This window comes from Sciurus carolinensis, chromosome 10, assembly GCF_902686445.1.
Source record: "Sciurus carolinensis chromosome 10, mSciCar1.2, whole genome shotgun sequence".
Classification (NCBI taxonomy): domain Eukaryota; kingdom Metazoa; phylum Chordata; class Mammalia; order Rodentia; family Sciuridae; genus Sciurus; species Sciurus carolinensis.
The window spans coordinates 46950406-46978153 of NC_062222.1; the positions used below are offsets into that span (position 1 = coordinate 46950406).

The 27748-nt window shown below is 33.3% G+C and overlaps 1 protein-coding gene across 4 annotated transcripts in view; it reads right to left on the reverse strand.

Annotated features, from left to right (window-relative positions):
* Window positions 1-266: 266 nt before the first annotated feature.
* Window positions 267-27748, reverse strand: part of Sec24b (SEC24 homolog B, COPII coat complex component) — an 86430-nt gene continuing 58948 nt past the window's right edge. For all 4 annotated transcript variants that reach the window (XM_047567139.1, XM_047567141.1, XM_047567140.1 and 1 more), the window contains 17 exons: window positions 24291-24393; window positions 21948-22074; window positions 21339-21448; window positions 18865-18977; window positions 14914-15032; window positions 14436-14491; window positions 13988-14194; window positions 11664-11787; window positions 11138-11296; window positions 10259-10432; window positions 9317-9427; window positions 7373-7548; window positions 6667-6804; window positions 5810-5914; window positions 3860-3952; window positions 1383-1486; window positions 267-1155 (listed from right to left, as the gene is read on the reverse strand). In XM_047567139.1, the coding sequence (XP_047423095.1) occupies window positions 1041-1155; window positions 1383-1486; window positions 3860-3952; window positions 5810-5914; window positions 6667-6804; window positions 7373-7548; window positions 9317-9427; window positions 10259-10432; window positions 11138-11296; window positions 11664-11787; window positions 13988-14194; window positions 14436-14491; window positions 14914-15032; window positions 18865-18977; window positions 21339-21448; window positions 21948-22074; window positions 24291-24393 (2134 nt within the window). In that variant the 3' untranslated portion in view covers window positions 267-1040. The remainder of the gene's footprint in view (window positions 1156-1382; window positions 1487-3859; window positions 3953-5809; window positions 5915-6666; window positions 6805-7372; window positions 7549-9316; window positions 9428-10258; window positions 10433-11137; window positions 11297-11663; window positions 11788-13987; window positions 14195-14435; window positions 14492-14913; window positions 15033-18864; window positions 18978-21338; window positions 21449-21947; window positions 22075-24290; window positions 24394-27748) is intronic.

The following is a 27748-nucleotide window of genomic DNA, read 5'->3' on the forward strand; positions in this document are numbered from 1 at the left end:
ATAAATTTAAAAGACAATTTAAAATTATACTTAGTAATTGAATATATTTTGGAAGTAGCATCATTTGTTTTTAGAATAAAAACAAAAAGTAAGTACTTGGAAGTGTCTACAACTATTGAAAATTTATTGATTCACATGTATTCCTAACTGAGAAGCAGTATCACTGCATTTCTCTTAAGAAGTAAATTCAGTATATCCCAGATATAAAAAATAAAAAAATAAAAAAAAACCCAACACCCACCAAAACAAAAACAAAAACCACCAAACCAATTGTCAAGCAAAATATTTTTAATTAGTAGGCTGATCATAAATAAATCCACATAAAAGATTTAACAGAATTACAAAGAGTTTGTGTTTCTTCTGTGGACTCAATTCATAATACGCATTAGTCAACCTCATTCTCCAACTGTGACAAAAAGAGCTGTCATCCAACAATGCAGCACAGTTTAAGCAATTCATATTCTGTAGTTACATTTTTACATTTTCTTTACAAATGTAACATTTATGTACATTATATATATATTTTCTATAGTTTGTGTACTGAAACTCTATTGTCTTTACAGGGAAAATGTTGAATTCATTTAATGAATACGAATCATTCCTTGTTAAAAAGTAATTCATATAAACAAATAACACGGTACCACTGCCTTTTGGCATCTCTTTTTCAGAGTTCAAGTCCAGAAATGTTATATTAATTATAAGAAAAAAAATTCATCTAATTTTACATTATGACATTCCACACAGCTACGTAAATTTGCCAGCTTGCAATGAAGAGAGCACTGTACTGCTGTACTACTGGAAATGTGTAGAAACCAATTCAAAATATACTTGTTAAAACAGCATCATTACCATTAATTTAGGCTGAAGAAAATCTGTCAAGTTCATTCTTCCCGTTTACACTTTGCCAAAACCTCAGAGTGCTGTGCATTGTCTCTTGTAAAAACAAATGCTTTTACTTCAAATTTCCTATGTGCTTCTGTGACAGATAATGCTTTACCTCAGTTATGGATCTTTTTCTTCTTATTCAATTTTATTCTACTTCACTTACATATTTGCTGCTGTACATGAAGCAAAAATTCATAGTAAGAAAATGCAGCTTCTGTCCGGTCTTCAATCAAATGTTGAAAAAATTCTGTTTTGGCAGGACTCTCATCTCTGACAGAGAAAAAAACACCATTTATCTAAAAATATATACTATAAAAGAATAATTATATATTTAAGGAAGCACTAATACATGAGGACTTTTGAGAAATGTTATTAATCAAGTAACAATATTCTACCACTAGAATACAGATATTATTTAAAGCTTGCTTTAAGGACAAGCAATTCCAATGATCACAGTGGAAAAGACAACTTCATACTTAAATTATAGAAGTACTTACTTTACCACATGAAGGATCGGACTTTGCGGTCTGCCATCTCTAAGCCAAGTTATAAAGGATCTGGCTCGTTCTGATGAAAGTGTGTCTAGCTCTGGAAGATGCGTCTGGTAAAATAAATATAATTAGAAAATTATTTCCTTTCTCATAGACTTTAGCAGTATTAGAATTAAATCATGATTCCCATTACCACTAATCAACTGCCTATAATCTATCCCCAGTTTAATAACAACAACCATAGAGATGAAGTATAAATTGCTGAAAAATCTGTTTATATTTTTCTGGATAAGTTAAAAAAATATGTATGTTATTGACATTTTAACCTGAATACTATATTTTTCCAGATAAGTCCATTAAACACAACTGGTATGTGAATAGTAGTATGTTGTACCATTTCACCTAAAGGAAATATTCAAACGAAGGGGGCTTCCACTAAGTTTCAAATTCCCTTAACAATTACACACAGACACACACACACACACACACACGCAGATTTTTCTTTTCAAAGTCAACTTAAAAGTAATCTAAATAATTTAAAGTATATAATATGTAATAAAATTTAAATAGAAAAGTTTGGTTAATTATATTTGTAATTTGTGTCAATATTAAAAAAGCAAAAAAAAATGTCCATTTTGAAGTGAATTTTTCAGATGTTTTCTAAGTGTTTACAGCTACTATTACTACATATACATATATACAAATGGGATCATATTATGCATTCTATTCTCTCTTTAGATTATCCTTTTTAATAAATGCAGTTATTATTTATTTAATGCAACAGGATTATGTGTACATACACATATTTCTATGAATAAATCTATGTATATATTTAGAAGTAAAATAATTTACAGTACCAGAAAAGTTTAAAAATCTTTGCCAATATGGTAAGTAAAAGTAATGATGTTATTATTTTGTTTTTCTTAATTACAGTGAGGTTGAATATTATTTCTTATAGCCACTACAGTGTTTTTCCCCTAAGAATTTTTTGTTCAAATATTTTACCCATTTTTCTTCTTCTTTTTTTTATGGTGGGAGTAGAGCTCTCCTTAAGATTTATAAGAGCACTTTTCATACTAGAAAAGTTAGCCCTTTTTCAGTTTTGAGTTATAGATAATTGTACAATTTTATTGTCTTTTGGCTTCACTTTTTAATTACCAAGTAGAAATGCTTCACTAATCTTTTAGATCACTAGTTTACAAAGGCCTTGTCCACTTTAACATTAAAAATTCATAAATATTCATAAACATCTCTTTCAATGATCTGCATGGTTTCTTTTTTATATTTAAATATTTGATCCATCTGAAAGTTATTTTGATAAAAAGAGTATTTTTTTCTTATTGGATAACCAGTGGTCCCAAGATTTTTTTTCCAATACCCCATTTTTTCCACGGTACTTTGAAATGTACTCTTATCACATTCTATTTTTCATGAATGAGTTCCATTTCTGATCCACTACGGAGTTCCACTAATGTGCTTATTGTGCCAGTATCATAGTGCTTAAATAACTATAGCTTTAGAATAAGGCTTCCTGTTTATTTAATAGTATTTATTTTTCATGTTTCCTCTTCTGCTGACATTATTCTTCCTTTTCAAATGTTTCCTAATTATCCTCACTTGCTGAATCTTAGAAATGAATCTGGGACTAACTCAAAGTAAACAAACAATAAACACTGGATTGTGACAGGTATTATCATGAATTTATATTAATTTGAGCAAAAAGGAACACACATATTTATAACATTCAAGAATAAGGTAGATCTTCCTTTTCTGTTAATAAACACAACTTAAAAAATTAAAATTAATGCATAGAACTGCTTTCAGCATCACATTTCCTTGGTATTGGTTAACATATATTCAGTAAAGACCTACTTAAAATTTTTTGTTTATTACCAGCAAAATCACTTAAAAGTTCAATTTGTTGGAAAATAGTTTGGCAGTTGTCAAAAAATTATACATGAAAGTTATCACGTGACCCAGAAATTCCATTCTTAGATATATACCCAAGACAGCAGAACACATATGGCCACAAAAGCTTGCACGCAAACATTTATGGTAGGACTAATCACAAAAGTCCCCAAAAAGAAACAACCAAAATGGCCAATAACTGATATTTTTCAGTCATAAAAAAGAATGAGGTATTAATTTAATACACATCAGTGCATGGATGAATCTTAATATGTTGCAGAAGTAAAAGAAACCAAACACAAAAAATCACCTATTATATAATTCTACTTATTTAAAATAGTCAAACCAGGCAAATCCACATATGGAAAAGAGATTCATAGTTGCCTGGGTCAGGGGTGTTTAATGGAAAAGTTCCAAAATTAGACAGTGGTAATGGTTATACATTGTGAATATGCTAAAAATCACTGAATTACATACTTTACAATGGTTAAAATGTCAAATTTTACACATATTTTATGTCAATAAAAAATTAAAAACAAGTAAAAAAGTTAAGTTGTTTATTAAAACTCACTGACCATTTTCTGTGGTATTGATGCAAAATTAGGATAACCAAGCACATCCTCTATGAAGTTATTGTCACAGCCTTTTCCAATCCAAATGTAAAAAACCTTAAAAAAAAATAAAGAGCAACAAAATATTAAAACTCCCTAATAGTTAATGAAATCCATCATAGCTAATTCTCTCAGAATTATCATGTATAAGAGGTCAAGTATACTATCTCAAATACAGTAGAAAGAGACATAAAAGATAGAAACCTGTAATTGGTACAATGAAAATCTACATCTAAGAATTAAGGGGCCTGGGGTTGTGCTCAGTGGCAGAGTGCTTACCTTCCGTGTGTAAGGCACTAGGTTCGATTCTCAGCACTGCATATAAATTAAATAAATAAATAAATAAAGGTCCATCAACAACTAAAAAATATATATCTATTAAAAAATTTAGGCAAAGAAGACATGAACCAGATTCTTAATTCTTTTTTTTAAATATATTTTTAGTTGTCAATGAACCTTTATTCTACTTATTTATATGTGGTACTGAGAACTGAACCCAGTGTTTCACACATGCTAGGCAAGCACTCTATCACTGAGCTACAATCCCAGCCCTTTGCCTAAATTTTAAGACTTCTCATAAAATATATTTTACCTTCTTCCTCACTTATTTCCCTGGGAGTAATGTAACATTTTAATCAGGATAATTGACTACTATTATTTCTATCCACTCTTTCAATTACTGTCTCTGTATTTCAACTCCTGAGTTTCCCCCTCTTCTGTGGTTATCCAAATACTTTTCCTGCTCATAACATACCATTTTTAAACTTTCTTGATCATTCTGACACCCTTTATCACCATCCTTGATAGTGACCTCTGCTGGACTCTTAAACATTAATGGGATTTCTGGTAACAGATCTAAGTTGACCTAGATAAACTCTTGAGGTCCTTTGAATTTTATGATTCCTATAGTAAAGTCCTTGAAAACAGGAATTCATCTCTTTACTTTTCTTTACCAAGTACATATAATTCATAATAAAATTTATTAATCTATAATAATATGATGTTCAACTCAAAAGGTCTAAAGTAAATCAACTTCTTGTCCCAGTCAACAATTTTTTTTTAATTAATTAAGTATTTTTTTATTATAAACAAATGGGGTACAACTTGTTTCTCTGTACATGAAGTACAGGCATACCATTTGTGTAATCACACATTTATATAGGGTAATGGTGTTTGATTAATTCTGTTATTTTTTCCTTCCTCCCACCCCTCTTTTCCCTCTATACAATCCCTCCTTCCTTCATTCTTGCCTCCCTCCCACACCCCATTATGTATCATCATCCACTTATCAGCGAGATCATTTGTCCTTTGGTTTTTTGAGATTGGCTTATCTCACTTAGCATGATATTCTCCAATTTCATCCATTTGCCTGCAAATGCCATAATTTTATTATTCTTTATGGCTGAGTAATATTCCACTGTATATATATACCACAGTTTCTTTATCCATTCATCAATTGAGAGGCATCTAGGTTGATTCCACAATCTGGCTATTGTGAATTGAATAGCTACGAACATTGATGTGGCTGCATCACTGTAGTGTGCTGATTTTAGGTATAGGCCAAGGAGTGGGATAGCTGTGTCAAATGGTGGTTCCCTTTCAAGTTTTCTAAGGAATCTCCACACTGCTTTCCAGAGTGGCTGCACTAATTTGCAACCCCACCAGCAATGTGTGAGTGTACTTTTTTCCCCACATCCTCCCCAACACCTATTGTTGCTTGTATTCTTTATAATTGCCATTCTAATTGGGGTGAGATGGAATCTTAGGGTAGTTTTGATTTGCACTTCTCTTATTACTAGAGATGTTGATCACATCTCCTGATCTCCCTTTCACTGCCTGCTCCATGACAACTGTAAGAGTTTCCCTCTTTACAAGTTAAAACAGTGAGAAGTTTTCTAAGTAGAGGATGCTTACAGAGCCACAGTCCATAAGGAAAGCACCTTCTCTTGTAAGCTTCTCTGCAGACAATTTTTGAAGCGGTGGCTGTGGTACCACCCTGTCATTAACATGTATGGCACCCTGAAAAGAAAAGGAAGAATGTGAATGAGTTAATAATACTATTATCACAGTGTGAGAATTAATGGCCACAAACTCTATATGAAATACTAAAATATGACAACTGAGAATATTTTAAGATGCAAAAATATTGATCATAACATTACCACCTTGGCTATAGCATTAAGACACTCCAATGTATTCAAATTTCAAAAGTAAAAACTTAAAACAGATAAAATGATCTGTCCCATTTACTTTCCTTTTGGGGTCAAGATGTATTAACAGTATGATTGTTGACACGATTGCACAGTAAACTACTTCACATTTCTCTAGTATTATTTTGGGATTAATATTAATTCCAAAGAAGATAGTTTCAACACAAGGAAGAAAGAGCCTACACATTTCCACATTAAAATTCTGTTGGAGACTAGATTGAGTTTACCAAATAATCAATACTGTAATCTGATCGTATCAGAAATAGTCACTATCTACAATATATAAATAGAAATATCCATTATACAACTTTGCTTTATAATAAACAGTACAACCAATTCCATAAAGTAAGTTACTTCCCATATGAAAGTACTTTTGAAAACTCCATACCCATATCTGAGAGTCCTATTCAGGTCCATAGCTAGTGTCCTTATTTAATGTATTAATACCATAGGGAAGAAAAAGAAATGAAAGAGACTGCAATAATATATTATCTTAGATATAAAATAAAGACACTCAAATATATTCAAACTTAACAATTTCAAATGCACTAAAATGCATACCTCATCTGTCAATCTGTCTATCCTATATAAATTGGGATGAATCATTTTCATTAGATGAACTAGTGGCTGAGACTTTATCTGACACATGGCATACACACGATCATCCAGGCGAGTGCTTGTACCCGTTCTAAATGCTTTCTACAAGAAAAAAGATAGATTTTCAAGGAAAACAAAAAGGTACTAAAAGAAAAATACAGCATCAACAATGGAAAAAGCATGTTTTCAAGTCAGACAGACTTGGGTTCAATTCTCAGCTCTGACATTCAATAAGTATGTAAGTAAGGTACTTAGCTTCTCTGAGCTATACTGTCACCATAAGATAAATGGTTAATACCTCTCTAAGTTGTTGTGAGGGTTGATGTGTATGTAGTACCTATTACCATGACTGAGTCAATAGAAACATGTTCAATAAATATTCAATCCTCTACTCAGAGTCTCTTTTCAGAAGGGAAAAGAGTTGCTATGACCACATCATTCTTTAAATTATTCACAAATATTAAAGAGAGCATATGGTTTCACAAGTCGTAATGTATTTGTATATCTTCATTTTCCTTTGATTTTTCCCCTATTTTTTCAAAACGCTTCTAAAGTTAAAGTGCATAATCCACTAAGTATTAGAATACAATCACCTAGACTTCATTTATTCAAATATGTATCTGAGAATTTTTTTAAACGTCATTAAATTTAACAACATACACAGAACTACCTGTTTGAGAAGGGCTAAAACATAGAGAGGAAACAACTTGAGGGAGCCGGGTGCTATCAATGCAGAGTGCTGCAAATTTGAGACAGTGGAGCCATAGGCAGACAGTGAATCCACTACAGCATTCACTAAGGCATCTCTTGCATCTGACAGACTTGATGAAACTGATCGATCCACAGCTATAAAGCAACCGAAAAGAAAAGGTGTTTAATCATTAGATCCATTAGATTCCAAGGAACACTATAAGAGATAAAGTATATATGCCTTATTTAAGAAACAAATAAAATGCATTCCATCTGCTCTCTCATTTTAAGTGTTTGCTCATTACACATTTTTTCTGAAATAAAATCTGAGTAAATCTGATAATCAGAACAAGTCTAGATTCTTTCAGACTTTGTTTTAATCTTTTAAATCTAAAAATACTTAACCATTATAGATACTAGAGAATATATGTGCTTTCTGAGAAAGCACTGAGGATGTTTCAATTACTCAAACAGAAGTCACATGCATAAAATAACATTTTTTCCCTACACAACCAATGTAAGTTCCACACTCTTAAGTTATCTCTAGTGATCCCCAATAATCTTTGCAAAACACCCCAGGTAAACTTTAAAAAAAAGAGGGCCAACTGAACTTAGGTTTTCATATAGATATGAAAGAGACAAATATTGATGTGAAATTTTTTTCTCTAAGAATATATTTTATTAAAATAATCTATTAAATTAAAATAATTAAAAATATGCCCAAGTACTTTAAAAATAAAAGTACAGTGAAAAGCAATCAGTTATGGTATAAATAATTCAAAACCTACATGTAAAATGACACTTTAAAAATTATGACCCCCTTGGGGCTGGGGTTGTGGCTCAATGATGGAGCACTTGCCTATCATGTGTGGGGCACTGGGTTTTATCCTTAGCACCACATAAAAATAAACAAACAAATTAAGGATATTATGTCCATCTATAACTAAAGAATATTTTAAAAAATAATATAGAATAAAAATTGTGATCCCGGGCTGAGAGTGTGGCTCAGTGATAGAGTAATTGCCGACATGCACAAGGCCCTGAGTTTAACCCCCAGAACTGCAAAAAGAAGGAACCCTTTTAGTACTATTATAATTAATGCTATTATAATTTTTCAGCAAATGAGTAATGACTGTTTTCTCCAAGATCATATGGGAAATAGCAAGGCTCTTTTTCATGTCTAAATATATAAATAAAGGAAATTTGTTCAGATACTCATTATAATATTAATTCCTTAAAGGATTTTTAAAATTCATAAACAGTAAAATTTGTTTTCTGAGCATAGTTCTATGGTGGTTATGTTTCAAAGGCAGAGCCATGTAATCACTACCACAATAAAATACACCATAATTCCATCACCCCCAAAATATCCCCCATAGGTCCCTTTGAAGCAAAACCCTCACCCTGTCCCAAATCCTGGCAACCACTGATCTATTCTCCACTTGATAATTTTCCCTTTTTCAGTGTCATGTAAATAGAATTATATGCATGCAGTCTTTTGAGACTAGTTTCTTTCACTCAGCATAATGCCTCTGAAAAACATCCATGTCAGTTCAAGTATTGATGGCTATCTTTCATGCTGAGCTGTATTCCATTGTACGGATGTATCACAGTTTATTCACACATTCATTAATTGAATGGCATTTAGATTTTTACCAGTTTTTTTTTATTTTTTATTTTTTTACGTTTACATAGGGTAATGATGTTTATTTTATTTACCAGTTTTTAGTACTCATGAATCCCCCAACAGATTGTTAAACTAAGAATTAGTAAGAAATATAAGAACGGTCTCATTCATCTTGCAAGTAAATGAAAATTTAAAACATATACTTTTTAAATAAGGGAGTTCTAAGCTTAACAACAACAACAACAACAACAATAGAATAGAAAATATATTTTGATTGTTCCTTCACTTTCTACTCACCCATGTTTGCCAGGAGACAGATGGCAGCTTGTACATCTACTCCTGCATATACATCTGCTAGCGAACTTACCACAGGTAAACAAAGTGTATGCACTCTAATTCTGCGTTCACCTAGAGAAAATGGAGAGTAACTATCACTGTAAAATACATCAGGTTAAGAAAGAAATAAGGCGAACAGGTCAAATTTTATTCAAATTACTGGTTTGGCTAGATTAAATTACCAACAGGATTCTGAAATGTAAAAACATGTTTTAAAGAAAATTAAACACTCTCCAAGTCTGTAGACCATTAACACTATACTACATGTTGCACATAGTTGAACATTAGGTCTAATTTTATTTTAATGTCACTCCTGCTAAATTACACCCAATAGAAACCAGTGTGGTGGGTGGTACACGACTATAACCGCAGGAACTTGGGAGGCTGAGATAGGAGAATTTTAAGTTCAAGGCCAGACTCAGCAAGTTAGTGAAACTCTGTCTCACAATGAAAAAAAAAAAAGGGAGCTGGGGATGTGGCTCAGTGATAAAGTATCCCTGGGTTCAATCCCTGGTACCAAAAATAAATAGATAAATCAATAAATTGTACCAATACAGTAAAATATTAGAAAATGATATAGACTGTCAAATAACAAATGAAGACCTTAATTATAATTACTACATAGTTCATTTTATGGGGCAAAATAATACAAAGGATTGCATAACTGGATTTAGCATGAAGTGCTTATGAGAAACATACAGGATCCTAGGAATACAAGTTTTTCACAAATAAAAAAAAATGTAGTATTTAAATATTCAAAAGGAGAGTTGAAAAAAGAAATACTAGAACATATATTTGATTAATGCAAATTCCATTACTTCCCAGTTTGTATTCATTTTTCTCCCCACTCAACTAAGGAGAACTTAGAAGAGAGGGGCTATAGTTAATTTCTGATAATATTACCTTTGCTTGATGTATATAACAGGGCTGTTTGAAAGCACACTAAGGAAGTATCTGTCAAACTTTCTTCAATTGACAATTGCACTGCAAATCCAGCATCAGGATTGATATTGGCAAGGGATAACAAATCAGTGGAACGGACAAAGAAGTTTCCATGGAAAGTATGCATTGAAAGACCTAAGAAAGAAAACCAGATATAAAAAAAATGAAGTAACAGAACTTCACCTCAAGTTAGTTTGGTTTTAAAGTTAAAGATACCTCTGATTTGGAATCTAAGAATTACCCTTTTGGGTAACTGAGTGTAAGGTTGGAGTGCTGACAGAGGTTCTAAAACACTAATTCAAAAATCCCATGCAGGTTATATAAAAGTGAGACTATGTGTATTGATACCTAATCTTATTAACATGGTTCATGGGTGACCTGGAGATACAGACCTAATATAAAAAATTCAACAATTCAGAATTACTGTACAACTCATCTTAGATTTAAAATAAGGGATCACAGTCCCATCAATAAAACATCACATAAAAACCAAAGGAAATATAAATTAAGTGTTAATAAAGGCAAGGATCCTTAATTAGACAGTTTTCATTTGAGATCTTCCCTATTCCCCTAATTCTCCTCAAATCATTTGCAATATGAACTTTCTCTTAGGTTCTTCCTAAATAAACCAAAACATTACTTTTATCCACTTAGACAAGTTATTTTGAAAAAATGCGCAATGACTATTCATAAATATATATTGATGTGAAACTGTGTATAACCAAGTGGATCAAACACAAAGTCTTTTACACTGAACAGTCATCATCATACGTAATTAATATATGAATGCTCATTCATTTTGATATATGCAATATAAGGCATAATTTGACATGATCATACCTTTAGTACACCTTATTCTCATAACGGCTTCAAATCCAATTTTTCTTGTGAGATATCGTTTTAGGTCTTTTTGTAACTTTTCTGCTTGTGAAGGATTGTGAGTATGGTGGAAAGATGGATAATAATAGATGCACCCTGCAGAATACTTGGACATACAAGCTTTAAAGAAATACAGAAAGTATTTAATATTCTACTTGTACAGTAGTACAGATTCTATACTATGAATCTAAATGACAAAGCTAATGTTGTCAAAATAAGAATAACATTTAAATATGAGAAAACAAAAATATTTATAAAGTACACAATAAAGTTAAACAGAATGGTAAACGAATCATATAGACAAAATACTGATGGCACTTTATATTTATATGGGGCTATAAAATTTACTGATAATCTTCATCAATATTATTTATCTAATTTACATGCTTTTCTCCCCAAAATATTGAGGAAGCTTACTAAGAATTTGGATTTAATAATATACTAAAAATGTCTACGTAAATAGATAATCATGACAACATATTCTTACCTAGAGAAGCAAGATCAGAATATTGTGAACTTAAAAGGAACAAATCCACTGCAGTTTGCTGTCCTGAGCAATCTAAAGCAAGTTTCTTATAAAAATCAGTTGCAGGGCCAAGATGTTGTACCACCTGAGTCAACAGATCATAAAGTAAGAGTCAGAGGCTTCTAACTATGCACATGTTTTTATGTATCTCTTATAATTAATGAAGAGGATACCTGCTGCCCCACTAACAAACAAAGGAGTTTTTTAAAAAAAGTCTATAGACAGTTGGCACAGATTTCCTATAATAGTTAACATTTATAAAAAAGCACTTCTGTAAAAGTATAAATGGCAACAAATATATGAAAAAATGTTCAATATTATTATGGATAGGGAAATGCATATCAAAATTACACTAAGATTTTATCTCACACCAGTCAGAATGGCAACAGTTAATGCACAGAGGATGTCGGGAAAAGAAACACTTACACTGTTGGTGGGATTGTAAATTAGTACAAACACTACGGAAATCAGTATGGAGGTTTCTCAAAAGACTAGGCATGGAACCACTATATGACCCAGTTATACCACTTCTCAGTATTTAATTCCTGAAGAATTATAGTCATCATACTACAGTGATACAAGCATACTCATGTCTATAGCAGCACAACTCAAAACAGCCAAACTATAAAACCAAACTAGATATCAATCAATGGATGAATGAATAAAGAAAATGTGTATATATATAATTGCATATGTATAATTGTATATATAATTGTATATGTGTGTGTATATATATATATACACACACATATATACAATTGAGTTTTCTTCACTCATAAAGAAAAATGAAATTTGTCATTTGTAGGAAAATGGATGAAACTTGAGACCATTATGTTAAGTGAAATAAGCCAAACTCAGAAGGCCAAGGGTATGCTTTCTTTCATATGTAGAAGTTAGAGAGGAAAAAGAAAAGAAAGGTAGAGGGTCAGGGTAGGGATCTAATGAAAATCAAAGGGAGAGCAGAGTAGTAGAGGAAAGGGTACAGGGGGGTGGAAGCCGTGGAAGGAAGGAGGAAGTATTATGGAGCCATATTGGTCAAATTATACTGTGTGCATGTATGAATATATAACAACAAATCCCATCATTATGTTCAACTATAATACACCAAAAAAAAAATGTGCAGAGAAAAAAAGCACTTTCTGTGCCAGCAGTTCCTGAGCAATTTTATATAAATTAAATAATTTAATTATCATAACATATATCTCAAAGGATTTTAATTATTTACCTTTACAGATAAGGAAACTAAGGCAAAATTGATTAATTTTATCAAGATTATATGGTTATTAAGTGGTGGACACTAAATCAAAAACTCAAAAAATATGGCACCAGAGTAATTGCTGCTAAATCAGTATTATATACTATTATATATATATATAATATATATAACATATAATAATATAATATTCCACAACATGACAGTGTAAAAGGAAGATCTGATTAATCAATTCCTAGTCATTGAATAGTTAAGTTAAATTGAGTACTTTCCCATTTACCCAGATATATATTTTTAAAAGAGTTTTATTAGCTGGGCACAGTGGCACATGGCTGTAATCTCAGTGACTCAGGATGCTGAGGCAGGAGGATCACAAGTTCAAAGCCAGCCTCAGCAAAGCAAGGCACTAAGCAACTCAGTAAGACCCTGTCTCTAAATAAAGTACAAAAAGGGATGGGGATGTGACTCAGTGGTCGAGTGACCCTGAGTTCAATCCCCAGTACCCTCCCCCAACCCCCCAAAAAGTTTTAGGAACCTCAGAGAATATTCATGAGAAAGACCAGTGGAAAAAAATATATATATTTATATATGATGCCCAATTATGCTTATTTGTATTAACAATGCTAATCTTGATGTGAGATTATTAATGAATCATTTATTTCTCTATTTTTCAGGTTTTATATAATAGGTATTACCTTTATAATTTAAAATGTTTTAGAATGAGCATGCTAAATTACAACTCAGATTTAGTAAGTTTTCCACTTGTATAATAGAGAAGAACACAGGAATCAGAAAATCATGCCATATCTTTATCTTTAGTTACTTAACCTCTGGCAGGACATGTTAATCTGTTTCCTCCTTTATAAAATGAAAATATTAGACTAAATGATTTCTAAATATTTTTGGCTTGCAAACAAATAAGAAGAATGCTCTGCAACACACACACAAGATAATTTGAGTTAAACTCTTGCTAGCTTATTACTATTACTAATGAAAAGTAGAACAAATAATTACAGTCTGTAAGAGGTAGAAAACACTAGGGGATATGACAGAGAAACTAAACATAAAATACCTTTGTACTGGACCTTTGATTAGGATCTTCTCTGGACTGCAGAAGCCCTGCACCCAAGGAAGGTAACTGTGTCTGAAATACAGACACACGGCCACCTGTTGGAGACATTAATTTAAAGGCAGCCTGAAGCGCAGGACCAAGGGCACTGTGTGTTTCTCTTGTGTTGGTGAACATATTTGGTAATGCATTCAATAAGTCTTTTATAAGCTGGGAAAAAAAAATTAAACGTTGAATTACTGAGAAGGCAAGGCAAGGTTGTTCTTTAAAACATTCCAGAGTACAGTATGTGTCACTACATCTCTGGGGACTATAGAGGATTCAATAGACATATCACCTGACAATGTCTATTGTCTAATATTAATATATTGAGTAAACAAATGTTAACATCTAGTAAACAGCTGAGATGACAGAAATAATTTGATACTTTAAGAAAATAAATCAATCTCACCTCTTTACTTTCATAGAGATTCACAAGTAAACTATCCGGAGTAGGCAGAAAAACATCTACAGGGAAAACATATAATAATGCCTTATTAAATGCATATACTCTGTACATACTATACATACATATACATATGTAAAACCATATTTAGTAATATGTAAAAAATTTAAGAAGAAAACTTTTTTTTTCTTTTTGTACCAGAGATTGAACCCAGGGGCACTTAACCACTAAGACACATCCCCGTTTTTTATTTTGAGACAAGATCTTGCTAAGTTGCTTAGAGTCTCACTAAATTGCTGAGGTTGGCCTCAAAATCGCAATCCTTCTGCCTCAGCTTCCCCTGTGCCTGGCTCCAAGAAAACATTTTGAGGCAAATATCAAAGTGTACCAAATTATCTCCATAGCATATAACAAGATATACCATAAAGTAGCTTCCATTTCAAAGCCTATAGTTAGAAAGACTTTAATTTTGCCAACTGCTTACCATCAATATCAGATACAATCAACATCTGAGGCTGTGATAATCCTTCCTGTAAATTGTAGAAATGAATAGTACTGTCAAAGGTCATGAATCCTATTCTTGTTCGTGAATCTCCAGGAAGCCTAAAAATAAAATCAACAATTTAAAATCCAAAGTGCTCAGTAACATATTTTATTTAAGAAAATAAAGAAATAGTAAGCCAGATCTAGGGATAATTACACATGCTTGTTTATATGCAATACAAAAATTATCTCAATCTAAACCGGTAGGTAAAACAGAAAAGGAGGAAATATTATGTTTTCAGATGAAACTACTTGCATGATTAGAATTCATAATTTAGAAAACTGAACCACATCAATATTCAAATAAAAGTAAACTAAAACTAAAATTAAATTGTTTTTAAAATTTAAAGATTTCTTGCTAACTTTCCTTTGAAACATACTCTTTGAAGTGAAAACAATACAACGGGATATTCTTTTTAAACCTTTTAAGGGTAGAATGACAAAGGAACACTTTTCAAGAAAAAGTTGAGTATAAGGCAAATTAGATTTCAATGTGCTAAATTTTAAATAAAAAACACATTAAAGAACATCAAACATTTATCTATCAATTATTAAAACATTTTCTATTAGAACTATTTGAAAAATCGATACCACAGAATAAAAAAGTAAGTTAACAATTCATCACCTGTCAAGCTTTCCTTATTACCAACATGATGGATGCCTCATTTTACAGACATATATTTCAATAAGTACCACCAACTATGTTAACTTCAGTTATGTAATTTATTCTTATAGCAATGCTGTAAAATATTTTTGAATATTACAAGATGCCAAACTAGAATGTGCTTCAAAGTAAGTAGCATTGTTACTACTAAAGATGATCAATCAGGTTCCTCAAGAGTCCGTGAGGCAGGTCCAAAGAATTTCAGTGAATAGAATGCACACATTCAGCTTACCAATACTAGTCAAGATTTATAATGTCTCCATAGAATAATCTCCACTTCTTTGAGACTTCTCTGGTCACTGTGTATTTGCGGTCATTTATTATCAGTTAGAGTGGAGATTGCCAGCCCATTCCAAAATCAAAATATACCAAGTTGAGCAGAAGCTCAAACCCCAGCATCACACTCTTCTTTCTCAAAGAATTTTCCAGAGCCCTTTTCAAAACCACATTTCTATATTGTTGTTGTCCTATTACCTTTACTATTCTTTTTTTAATTTTCTTAAGTCTTCTATTTTCTACTGTAATCAAATATAAATATTTTTTTAAACCACTTTCTATCTTCAATATTATCCTTCTGGTTTTGTAATCAATTTAATTTATAAAGTCACTTGTTTTGTCAGTGGCTCTTATTTAGAGCTACATTTTCTTACTTTTCTATCTGAGGACAATATAGTTAAGTGAATTACTAGAACAGGGAGATGGAAGACAGCTTGTTCCATCACTCCATGAACAGTTCTGGTATTGTGGTACCTCCATAAGTACTGCACCCTGGAGAGGGATTAAAACTTGGTGTTTACTACAATGGAACCAGCTATCCCACTCCTCAGTTATACCCAAAGGTCTTAAAATCAGCATACTACAGTGACACAGCCACATCAATGTTTATAGCAGCTCCATTCATAATAGCTAAGCTATGGAACCAACATAGGTGCCCTTCAACAAATGAATGAATAAAGTTTGTGGCATATACACACAATGAAATACTACTCAGTCATAAAGAATAATGAAATGATGACATTTGCCAGTAGATGGATGGAGCTGAAGACTATCGTGCTAGGTGAAATAAGCCAGTCCCCAAAAAACAAAGGCCAAATGTTCTCTCTGATATGTGGATGTTAACACACAAAAGTGGGGCAGGGGAGGTAAGAAAAGAAGTTCACTGGATTAAACAAAGGAGAATGAAGGTAAGGTTGGGGGAATGGGAATAAGAAAGATAGTAGAAACAATAAGACATAACTTTCCTGTGTTCATGTATGAACACATGACCAGTGTAACTCCATATCATGTACAACCACAAGAATGGGAAGTTAACCAGGAACAGTGGCACATGCCTGTAATCCCAGTGGCTTGGGAGGCTGAGGTAGGAGAATGGCAAGTTCAAAGCCAGCCTCAGCAAAAGTGAAGCACTAAGTCTCAATTCAGTGAGACCTGTCTCTAAATAAAATACAAAATAGGGCTGGGGATGTGGCTCAGTGGTTGAGTACTCCTCCAATTTTTATTTACTCCAATTTTTATTTATTTGAGTACTCCAATTTTTATTTACTCCTGAGTAAATAAAAATTTAAAAAAAGGAAGTTATATTCCATGTATGTATGTCAAAATACATTCTACTGTCATATATATCTAAAAAAATTTTTTTTAAAAAAACCTTGGTGTTAAAAGACTGAACATTTTTATGCAATGTGGTCTTCTGCTACTCAGTGCTAAAGCCATTTCTGTCATGAGCACTGGTGATTAAATAAGGCAAACATTTAAACCAATGATAAAAATATGAAAGCTAAATTATTAACAAACTAAAAGCAAATCTTTCAATACATCTGGATTTTTAGAATCTTGAATATCTTAATAATATTAGTTTCATTTGCAGGCCAAGATTAGTGACATGCAGACTGTAGTGACTAGTAGTAGCATTTGATAGGGCAAGGTCTCCCACGTTCCAATGAAGATGGGGGAAAACCTCTTGGAATTACCCAGAGTACTCCTGACAAAGTGTGTATCAAGAAACACTGCAGTGGGCTGGGGATGAAGCTTAGTGGTAGAGCGCCTGCTTCACACATATGAGGCACTGGGCTCAATCCTCAACACTACATACATAAAATAAAGATATTGTGTCCATCTACAACTAAAAATATTAAGAGAAAAAAAAAAAGAACCACTGTAGTAGTGTAACACTCTCACTAACAATCTTAAGTCATTATCTCTTGTTGGAATGAAAAAAGAAATGCACAAACAATTTTGTTCCCAGAGAAATGGAAATATCAATTTTAAAGTTAGTTGAGGAAGTCCATCTGTGGTAGGCACACAGGAAGGAATTATGAGCCCCGTCCGTATAAATTACTTACTCTATTCTTGGTTCCTATTTCCACAACATAGTTGCTTACTAATGTGCTAAAATGAAGAGAGTTGTCCCTTTCTTCAATTCATTTTCTCATTAATGCAATTAAAACTAGCTCATGTAAAATTCCATGCTTAGGCATAAGTTATAGGTATATTTCTCTAATCTAGATTATTTTAAAAATATTTTAATTTTAAATTTATTTTTAAATTTTATTTAAATTATGGATTGACTAAACCTAGTTAATTAACATATGTATTCCCTCATGAAGGTATTATTTTTGTGGTGAGAATGTCCCAGATCTGCTCTTAGTGGTTTTCAAGAATACAATATATTGTTATAAATATAGCCACCATCCTGTACCATAGATCTCTTGAATGTTTTCCTAAGTGAAATTTTGTGTCTTTAAACCAGAACATCCCAAACCCATACTCTACTGCCACCCCCGACGCTGGTAACCACCATTCTATCCCTATTCTATTTTAAATATTCCAAATATTAGTGAAATCATGTGGTATTTATCTTTCAGTGCCTGGCTTACATCACTTAACACATAATGTTCTTCAGGTTGCCATGTTTGATAATAGTCTCATAGAGATTCTTGATACTCTGACTGAGTCAGACTTTCTGGGTCCCAGTGTTCAGGTCAGTTAAGTCACAGGGGCAGCTAGACAAGATCTAAATTCTTCTCTAAATGTTAAAATTTTTATGATTGAGGTGCCAAGTCATTAAATCATCATAAGTCAAGTAGCAGGATCTTTATTCTATGGTAAACAGGAAGTTTATAGAAAAATATTAAGAACAAAACCCAACACTTTAAATTACTAATACACACTTCACGCTTATATATATTTATATACACACACAATATTATGAGCAAAAAAAATTCTTACTTGTCTAAGTTTTCTAACAGTGACTGGCACAAAATTGTCAAATATCCTGCTTCCACTGCATTATGAGATACATCTAAAACAAACAAGTAAACTGCAGGTTGAGGAGGACGAAGCTGAAAGGAAAAAAATAATGTAGTTTATTTAGTGGGTACAATATATTTTTTTTTTAATTACTAATACTACTAGATATCCATCTATTGAGCATAATTGTACCAAAAAATACAAATAGGATTGCTATTATATAAGATCTTACATGCTAATGAAAATGACGTTCCTTTCTTAAATTTTTTTCTTGCAAAGTTCTCTGCAGACTAAGCATGATTAGAGAGTTGTAATGGTTAAATAAGTGGTTTAAATGTATTCCAGAAAAGGAATACTGGCCAAGATATAACCTGAGGACCTGCTGTTAGTACTAGCTTCTGGGTCACCTGGTAGTGGTCAAATTCCATAGGTTAAGTGCTGACTATAAAGGAAATCCTTATGATATTATAAATATGCTTTTAAAAAGGCTTTTTCTGGGGCTGGGAATGTGGCTTGGTGGTAGAGCACTTGCCGAGCATGTGTGAGGTACTGGGTTTGATTCTCAGTACCCTGTAAAAATGAATAAATAAAATAAAGGTATAAAAAAATGAATATTTTTTAAAAAAGGTTTTCTGGATCTTTCCTCATCTTTCTCTCTTTCCTACTCACTTTCTCTATCCTCCTGGCTTTCACACTTTCTTGCGCACGCTCTTTCTCGTTCCCTTTCTTTTCCTCTCATTTTCTCTCTTACCCTGCAGGGAGACACTGTTTGCTTAATACCTTTCCGGTGGAGCCATTTTCCCCGCCTCCCAACCACTTGTCAATCTGTGAACATCCTAGCTAGCTATTGGTTCATCAGTCAGCTTGCAAGTATCCTTCTCCGATATTGGTCCCCTGTTAGCCCAGCGGAATTCAACAGCTTTACTGTAGCTACCCTGCCATCTTTCCTCATCTTTCTCTCTTTCCTACTTACTTTCCCTATCCTCCTGGCTTTCACACTTTCTTGCACACGCCCTTTCTCGTTCCCTTTCTTTTCCTCTCATTTTCTCTCTTACTCTGCAGGGAGACAATCTGTTTGCTTAATAAACTCCCTTATGTGAAAAAAAAAAAAAAAAAGGTTTTCTGTCATTGAGATATATACTGATGTATTTATGGGTAAAATGATATCTGAGATTATCACTTAATGTGATAAACTCTAGGGCAAGTGAAGGGGTGGGCTGGATGACAAATGAAATATATTTGCAAAAAGTTGACAAATGGGGTTAGGGTTGTGGCTCAGTGGTAGAGCACTTGCATAGCACGTGAGGCACTGGGTTTGATCCTCAGCACCACATAAAATCAAATAAAGGAAGCAAAGGTACTGTGTCCCTCTACAACAAAGAATATTAAATAAATAAATAAATGAATGAATAAAGATATAAAAAATGTTGACAAATGTAGCTCAATCATGGGTAAACAATAGGTCATACTATTTTCTCTTTTTGGAGTATGCTTGAAAATTACTGGCACAGAAAGTTATAAAATGATTATTAAAGTCTTTTTATGAGGTGCTGAGGATTGACCCCAGGGCCTCATGCATGCCAGGCAAGTGCTCTACCACCGACTACACTCCCAATTCATAAAGTCTTTAAAAAAAAAAAAAAAGTCAACCAAAGGTCATATGAATCATATGATAAAAATTAAAGATTATTTCTTGCTTCACCACTTCAGTTAGATTAAAATTTCTAAGAACCTAGAACAGAGAGTTAAGAACATAATAAGCTATAAAGAAGGTAAGATGCTGAAAGTAAAAGTGATCATAAGCCAGTTTACAAGGAAATAGACATAAGAATTGTGCCTAAGTCAGCATAGGCTAAATTAGAAACAAAAGATGATAAAAATTACAAAAATAAAGATGGGCCAACCACCAGGAATTTACTGTTTATCCGTTGTTCCTGTTAACCTTTCTCCATTAACAGCACTTTGAATTTTTGCAGACAATGAAGATTAGAAATGAGAATATACGAGAAACACAGTTATACATATATTAAAAACAAGAATAGGGGACTGGGCTATAGCTCAGCAGTAGAGTACTTGCCTTGTGTGAGGCACTGGATTCAATCCTCAGCACCACATATAAATAAATAAATTAAATAAAGGTATTGTGTCTATCTACAACTAAAACAAAAAGATATTACAAAGAAGATGAGTAAGGACTTAAGTAAAAAATTCATTTTTCTAAGTAAAAAATGAAGAATGAGATTTAGAGTCAATTAAAAATATTTTTTCAGTGATATATTATTCTAGGAGATCAAATAACATTTAGGAAGAACTTTCTAATTTTTAAGGATAAACTTTCACCATTATTTTTAAAAATACTATTTATTCAAAATTTGAACAAAAATTCACCTAAGAGAAAATCAAATGACCAATACAATCATGTCCCATGACTAATTTTAGCACTGAACAGTTACCATGTAATCTGAAGAAGCAATAAACTCCACAGTTGAATTCTGAACTTCTGGTCGTTTATGAGGTTCTCCATAAGACCGAGTGAGAGGGTTATACATAAATTCTTCAGGAACTAAAAAAAGAGTTAGGAATCCAGTATGAATTTAGTAACATGCCTAAAATTAAACACCTTTATCATCAATAAGACTGATGATGTTTGCCAATAATTCTGTGAACATTTAATGATAAAAATCAATTCTGTAAGCCTGCTTTAAAAAAAAAACCAGAAACAGATTTTCTGAAATCATGTGAAGAAAACAGGTCACGGATAACCTGGTTTCTTAGACTTATGTCCTATTTTTTATATCCCATGACATGGGAAAACATCAAACTGAAATGCAAATTTGAAAGCAATTATAGGGAGACCTAAGAAATGAGTACAGGGGACAACAGATATGGATGCCCATGAGTATCCATACACACTGGTAAAGGTGCCATAGCCTATAATTCTTGCTATTAAAAATAGCATTAAAGTTCTTTTTAAAGCAATAAGGAGAGAAACAAAATAATGACTAACATGTCAAAAAATGTTGAAAATCATATTAAAAACATTATAAGAATCTGAAGCTCACCATCATTAACTCTATAGCACAAATTGCATTTCCATCTACGTTGATCGATGAAGGATACAAAAGGGTTGATGTATGTTCGACAAGATCGGCACCTCACAATGGTATTTGATGTTATCACTGGTAATTGCTGGAAAAGAAAATAAAAATGTTGTAGCAACAAAAGCACCATAGGGAAAAACAGAACACCCTCTGCTCTGCTCCATACACAGAATAAAAACCAGAACTATTTTTGTGTGGTTTTATATTGAAGCATATTATATTCAGTGATATGCTGAGCAACAAAAGCAGCTGTCAAGTTTTCTCCCTTTTCATTACAAATCTTAAGATAATATGAAAACAAAATCATGCCAAATCTGATGAAAAAACTAGCTGACAAGAGAAGTTTGGCCAAGAAAATAATACAAACTACAGTTCATTAGCTAGACTCAAGAAATAACAGTGATAAAGAAACACATACTACATAAGAAGGCCTTTGTCTGACTGTACCTGGTACTGCTAGCCAGCAGGCAGTGCTTGGTGGACAGTGACAGCACTCCCGATGGGAGATGAGGCCACAAGAATCCAAATACAATGTGCATTAAAAAAAATACCACACTTAGTTTGGGAAAGGAACTCTATAGTCAATGTAGGAAATTAAGAAAATGTGAATAAATTAAGAGATCACAGATTACTCTATGTCCCTGAATTAACTTCTGTTATCTCTCTAGTATTTTTCATTCTGAATTTTCTTTAAGTCTATACATAAACATTATCTTTGTATTTAAGATTCTTGCACATATACTGTTGTGGGTATGTGTGTGCATGCACGTGAAAAGAGAGGGGAGGGCAAAGGGAGTGAGGGAAGTGGGGGGGAGGGGGGGGAGGGGGAGAGAGGGAGGGAGGGAGGGAGGAGGAGGGAGAGAGAGAGAGAAAGAAAGAGAGAGAGAGAGATTGGGTATTGAACCAAGGGGTACTCCACAACTGAGCTACATCCCCAGCCCTTTTATTTTGAGACTGGGTCTTTCACTATGTTGCTTTGGCTGGCCTTGTCCTGGTGATCCTCCTGCCTCAGCTTCCTGAGTAGTTGGGATTTTACAGGTGTGCACTAGCACACCCAGCCCACATCTATTAGTTTTATTACACATGTAGCTACAGATCAGGTTTTAAAAAAAATAATCAGGAAATACAATTAACTGAAAGTGAGAGAATTAAAAAATGACCCAGAATTCTAAATACCAGAGGATATCATGTTAACATTTTAGTGTACACACTTCCAGAACGTATCATATATGGAATCTGTATTTAGGGAACTACTTTTACCTATGGATATAGCAAATTAACTGTCTTGGTTTAGGGATAAAGGTTGTAATCATATTATAGGTGATTAAATAGTATTTACTGAATAAATTAAAGGTACTTATCACATAGAATTATTACACTTTTTATTCACTCTGATTCATTCTGTACATCCTAGTAGAAAAGTAAGCTTCACAAGGAAGATTAGTGACCTCTATCTCCAGCATCTAGCATTAGATAGGCAGTCAGTAAGTTTTTTGTTGTTGTTGTTTTTGCTTTTTGTTTTTGGATAACTGAGAGCAAAAGAAATCTGCAGCAACAGGAGGGGTAAAAAATCACAGTAGTAAAAATGTGTGAGAGAGAAGTGCAGTTTGTGAAGTATAAATTAAATGTATCTAGATAACATTTTTTCTGAGGTTTTAAAAATGTAGCCTAAACACAACATATCTGCATGAAATATCTGAAGCATGTGTAAATCTAGCTAGCTAGGTATTAAACCAAATGCACTGTAGAAATTTAAACAACAGGTAATATTTAACTCAACACATCTGAAGTGTTTATACTTTCCCTATAATTTGCTTAATTTGGAACAATGAGATAGTTCTCCTCCCTAACTGGAAATCACTTTAATAAAGAACTCCTAAGGTTTAATCTACCTTCTACAGTGGTTCCTACTTCTGAACCAATTAATCTTTCAAAATGCACCTTGAACTTCCATCATTTATCAAAAACTTTACTGTATGTAGAGGGAATCACTTGTTATACTGTACTATGAAAATATCACAAAGATTTTATTAATTACATATATTAATAGTCCTGCATATAATGATGTGTTTCTTCTTGGGGGTAAGGTCAATGATGTGATCAACTTTGTATTATCAGGGCTTAGCTTAGGGTATGCTACAAAGAAGTTGCTCAGAAAATGTTTGTTGACTTGAATTTGGCAGAATGATTTTGAATTTGTAACTTCAAATTAAAAATGATGAAGACTAAGAAAATAAAAAATTTGAATACCTTGTACATAACCACTTGTCATTACTCAAAATATTTTAAAACATGTCACTTTACCGTTAGGTCTCTGAAGGGATGTAACAACAATCCTAAAGGAAGCTTAGCTTTATTCAATAAAGCCTGAGTCTGTGGAATATTTGTCAAAGTACACCGAAAAGAACTGCAAAAAAACAAACAATATGGAGGACATCAGTTCTTAGGAAAAAAATACAATGAAGTAGATGGGATAATTAAGAACATTTAAGGGCATAAGTGAAAATCATTTGAGCATGTTACTATAACGAAAAGCAGTGTGCTGGGGATATAGCTTGGTGATATAGCACTTGCCTAGCATGTGTGAGGCACTGAGTTCAATTCCCAGAACAGCAAAATATTACAATGAGGCAAGGAGATCCTGATTACTTTAAATAGGCATTTATGTAACAGATGTCAAAAGACCTAAATCAAGGAGTCAACATTTTCATGATGGCAAAGTTCAACACATTCAAGAAAAAAACAAGTCTATTATATTAGCCGTAGGACATGAATAGAAGGCTCTAGGAAACATGACTGAAAAGCCAGACTTCTTATTGTTCTAACAATGCTGTTCCTGCTTCACTCCCCTCTTTTCACCCATTGAACTGTCACTCTTACTATAAGACTCATCAAAGTTATCACTACTTCTGAATACTCCTTCAGTCCCTTCACTCTCCAGGTCAGAAGCAAAGACTTCTCTCTCTGTGCTCTGAGATAGACTTAGGCTGAGGTGCTATCAATTAGTCTGACTTGCTTTGGTTGGCTGTGGACCTCCTCTGCCTTCTCCCTTGAGATCAGAGATCACTTTCATTCTGTGCTACCCTAGTGCTATTTCCTTCACAGAATGAATGCTTATAGTTTGGTAAGTCATGAGTTAAAGTTAACAGAGAAAGAATCAATAAAGGAACAGCCAGCCAACCAGGAAAGGCATTTTGAGGAAGAGCAGATAACACTGTGTAGAGAGATCTATGTACACCAGTCTTAGTGCTATTCTCCAAACATGCCAAGCTTGTTTCCACTTCAGGACTTCTTTGCTGGTTGGGCAGCTTGGAACACTCTTCCCAGAAGTCCTGTGGCTTGCTGTCTCACTTCATTCAGACCTCTATTCAAAGGTTAACTCCTTGAAAAAATTTCATTTCAGACATCTAGCTAAAATCAGCCTCCACCTTCACTCTCTATTCTGATTTTTATTCATAATAATATTCTGACATTATATTATATACTTACTGATTTGAGGGTACATAGTACATCTTCCCTAATGAGGCCAGTTACAGAAATGGGGTCCTCAGGGAATAGGGGGGGGTCCTCCATCCCAGATTAAAACCCTAGGCTAAAGCCTGTTTTGGGGTTTGGCTGCCTTACTGAAGGCTACCCTCATATTTGGATGCCCATAATTTCTGTTGTTGCCCAGCTTCCTTGACTATCCTAACATTAGTCAACCCCAAACAGTTTTTTTAACTCAAGCAGTTCTTCTGTTTTAAGGAACAAGTACAGGACAAACTCAGGTTAACAGATACATTAAACCCTCACAGGAATAATAAATTAAAATTGTATACATTCATGGAGTTAGAAAAATACAACAATCAAGACTTTCTAAAGGAAGGTTAGTTCCTCATCAAAACAGTATTAAAAACATCTAGACAGAGAGCCACCGGTGGTAACCTCCTTGGGACCCCTCTCATACTGTGGGAGCTTTTCTTGCTTGTTTCTAAATAAATTGGCTACCGAATTCTCTCCTTCCATCATCTGTGTACTTCATTCTTTGGGTGTGAGTGAGACAAGAACCCTCCAGCATTCACATGGCCCTGTGTTACACTAACAGAATATAAGTTCTCTAATTCCATGGGGATTAGAAACTGTTTTATTTATAACTCTATCCCAAACACAGAGAAACAGTGACTTGTGCTTAATTAAGTTGGTATTCAGTAACTATTGAATTAATGATTTATCTTAGTATATAAGTATTATTATTACAGGTTTGAAGATTCTTGATCCAAAAATGTTTCAAATCTAAAATGTTTCAAAATTCAAAACACTTTGAATAAAGTTGATGCTCAAAAAGTTCCAGATATTGGAGCATTTAAGGTTTTTGGATTATGGATGCTCAAATAGTGAAGTGTATGCAAATAATCCAAAATCTGAAAAACTCCAAAATCTGAAATACTTGTAGACCCCAAGCCACAAGTATACTCAACCTGTATTCCTATTTTATAGTTGACAATACTGAGACTTTAAGAGGTTAAGAAAGTTCTTATACAGTCTTATAGCTACTTACTAGTGGAAACTTGGTAAGAACTTAGGTTTGTCCAACTTTAAAGCCTGTGCTCCTAATTACTTGTTCTTATTTTGATGAGAGATATTTTCACATAAAAAAACATAACCAGTTAGGAAACATACTCAACATTCCCCTAACTATGGGATCTCTTACACATATACATACTTCATTTACCTACTTAAGAAATGCCTAACCATTCATAGTACAAGGCCACAATAAAACTGACAATAGCTTACCCTCAAAAGGATGGGCAGTTGTTGTCAGTCTACAATTCAAAATGCCCTATGCTTTTATAGAAAGGATTATAGCACTGCTATAGTCACTGATGGATGTTGAGGACAGTGGGAGATACAAGAGCAGAGGAAACCCTCAAAGAAGTTTCCTTTGTTTTCTATATTTGAATTCTATACAAGATTTTGGTGGAAAAGGAAGAGTTTGTTTTTTTTTTCCCCCTGCAAAGTTTGGAAACTATTGCCTTAAGAAAAGGAAAATACTGGATCTAAAGAAGAGAACTAATTTTCCTAATCAAAATACAAGGAAGAAGATAATGATGTTCTGTGAATCAAGAGCTTACTTTGTAAGGAGAAGAAATCCAGGGCAGGAGGAAGTCTTCTACAAACTATCTGGGCCAGAGGAATAACCTATTCTTTGGAAAGAGTCAAGGACATTTGATCTAGGAGGTGCTGGGAGGCCTGAGATGGGAGCTTAAAAGGCTATCCAAACAGACAGATCACCAAGACTTGGAGACTGCTGGATATGTCTGCCAGCTAAATTTTCCAGGAGGTAAGGAAACATTCCTCCAGGAGGAAGGAATTCAAGTTTAAATTCAGGTTGGATCAATAAGCCTGGGGGGGTTAATGGTCTTCATATTCTATACTGAGTAGAAAAAGAAAATTCAGAGATAAACTATTTACTTAAATCTATTCTTGGGATTTCATAAGTGAGGTCTGCTTCTTTTTCAAGCAAAGCCCAAAGGAGGGAATACAATTTTAAAGATTCTAACCTACTAAAAAGTTATCAGAAGTTAGTACTGGTAAACAGTGGTGAAAAAGAGATTTAAGAAAAGAAAAACTCTAGTTAAACTTGGATTCCTGAAACCCTTCATTCAAACACAAATAATTTGCCTCACATTAGATGATATGGGAATGGGATGGGCTTGAGACAGAGATGGGATGAGGAGAAGATGACCCAGATACTATAAACTGAATTTTACATCTATTTCTAT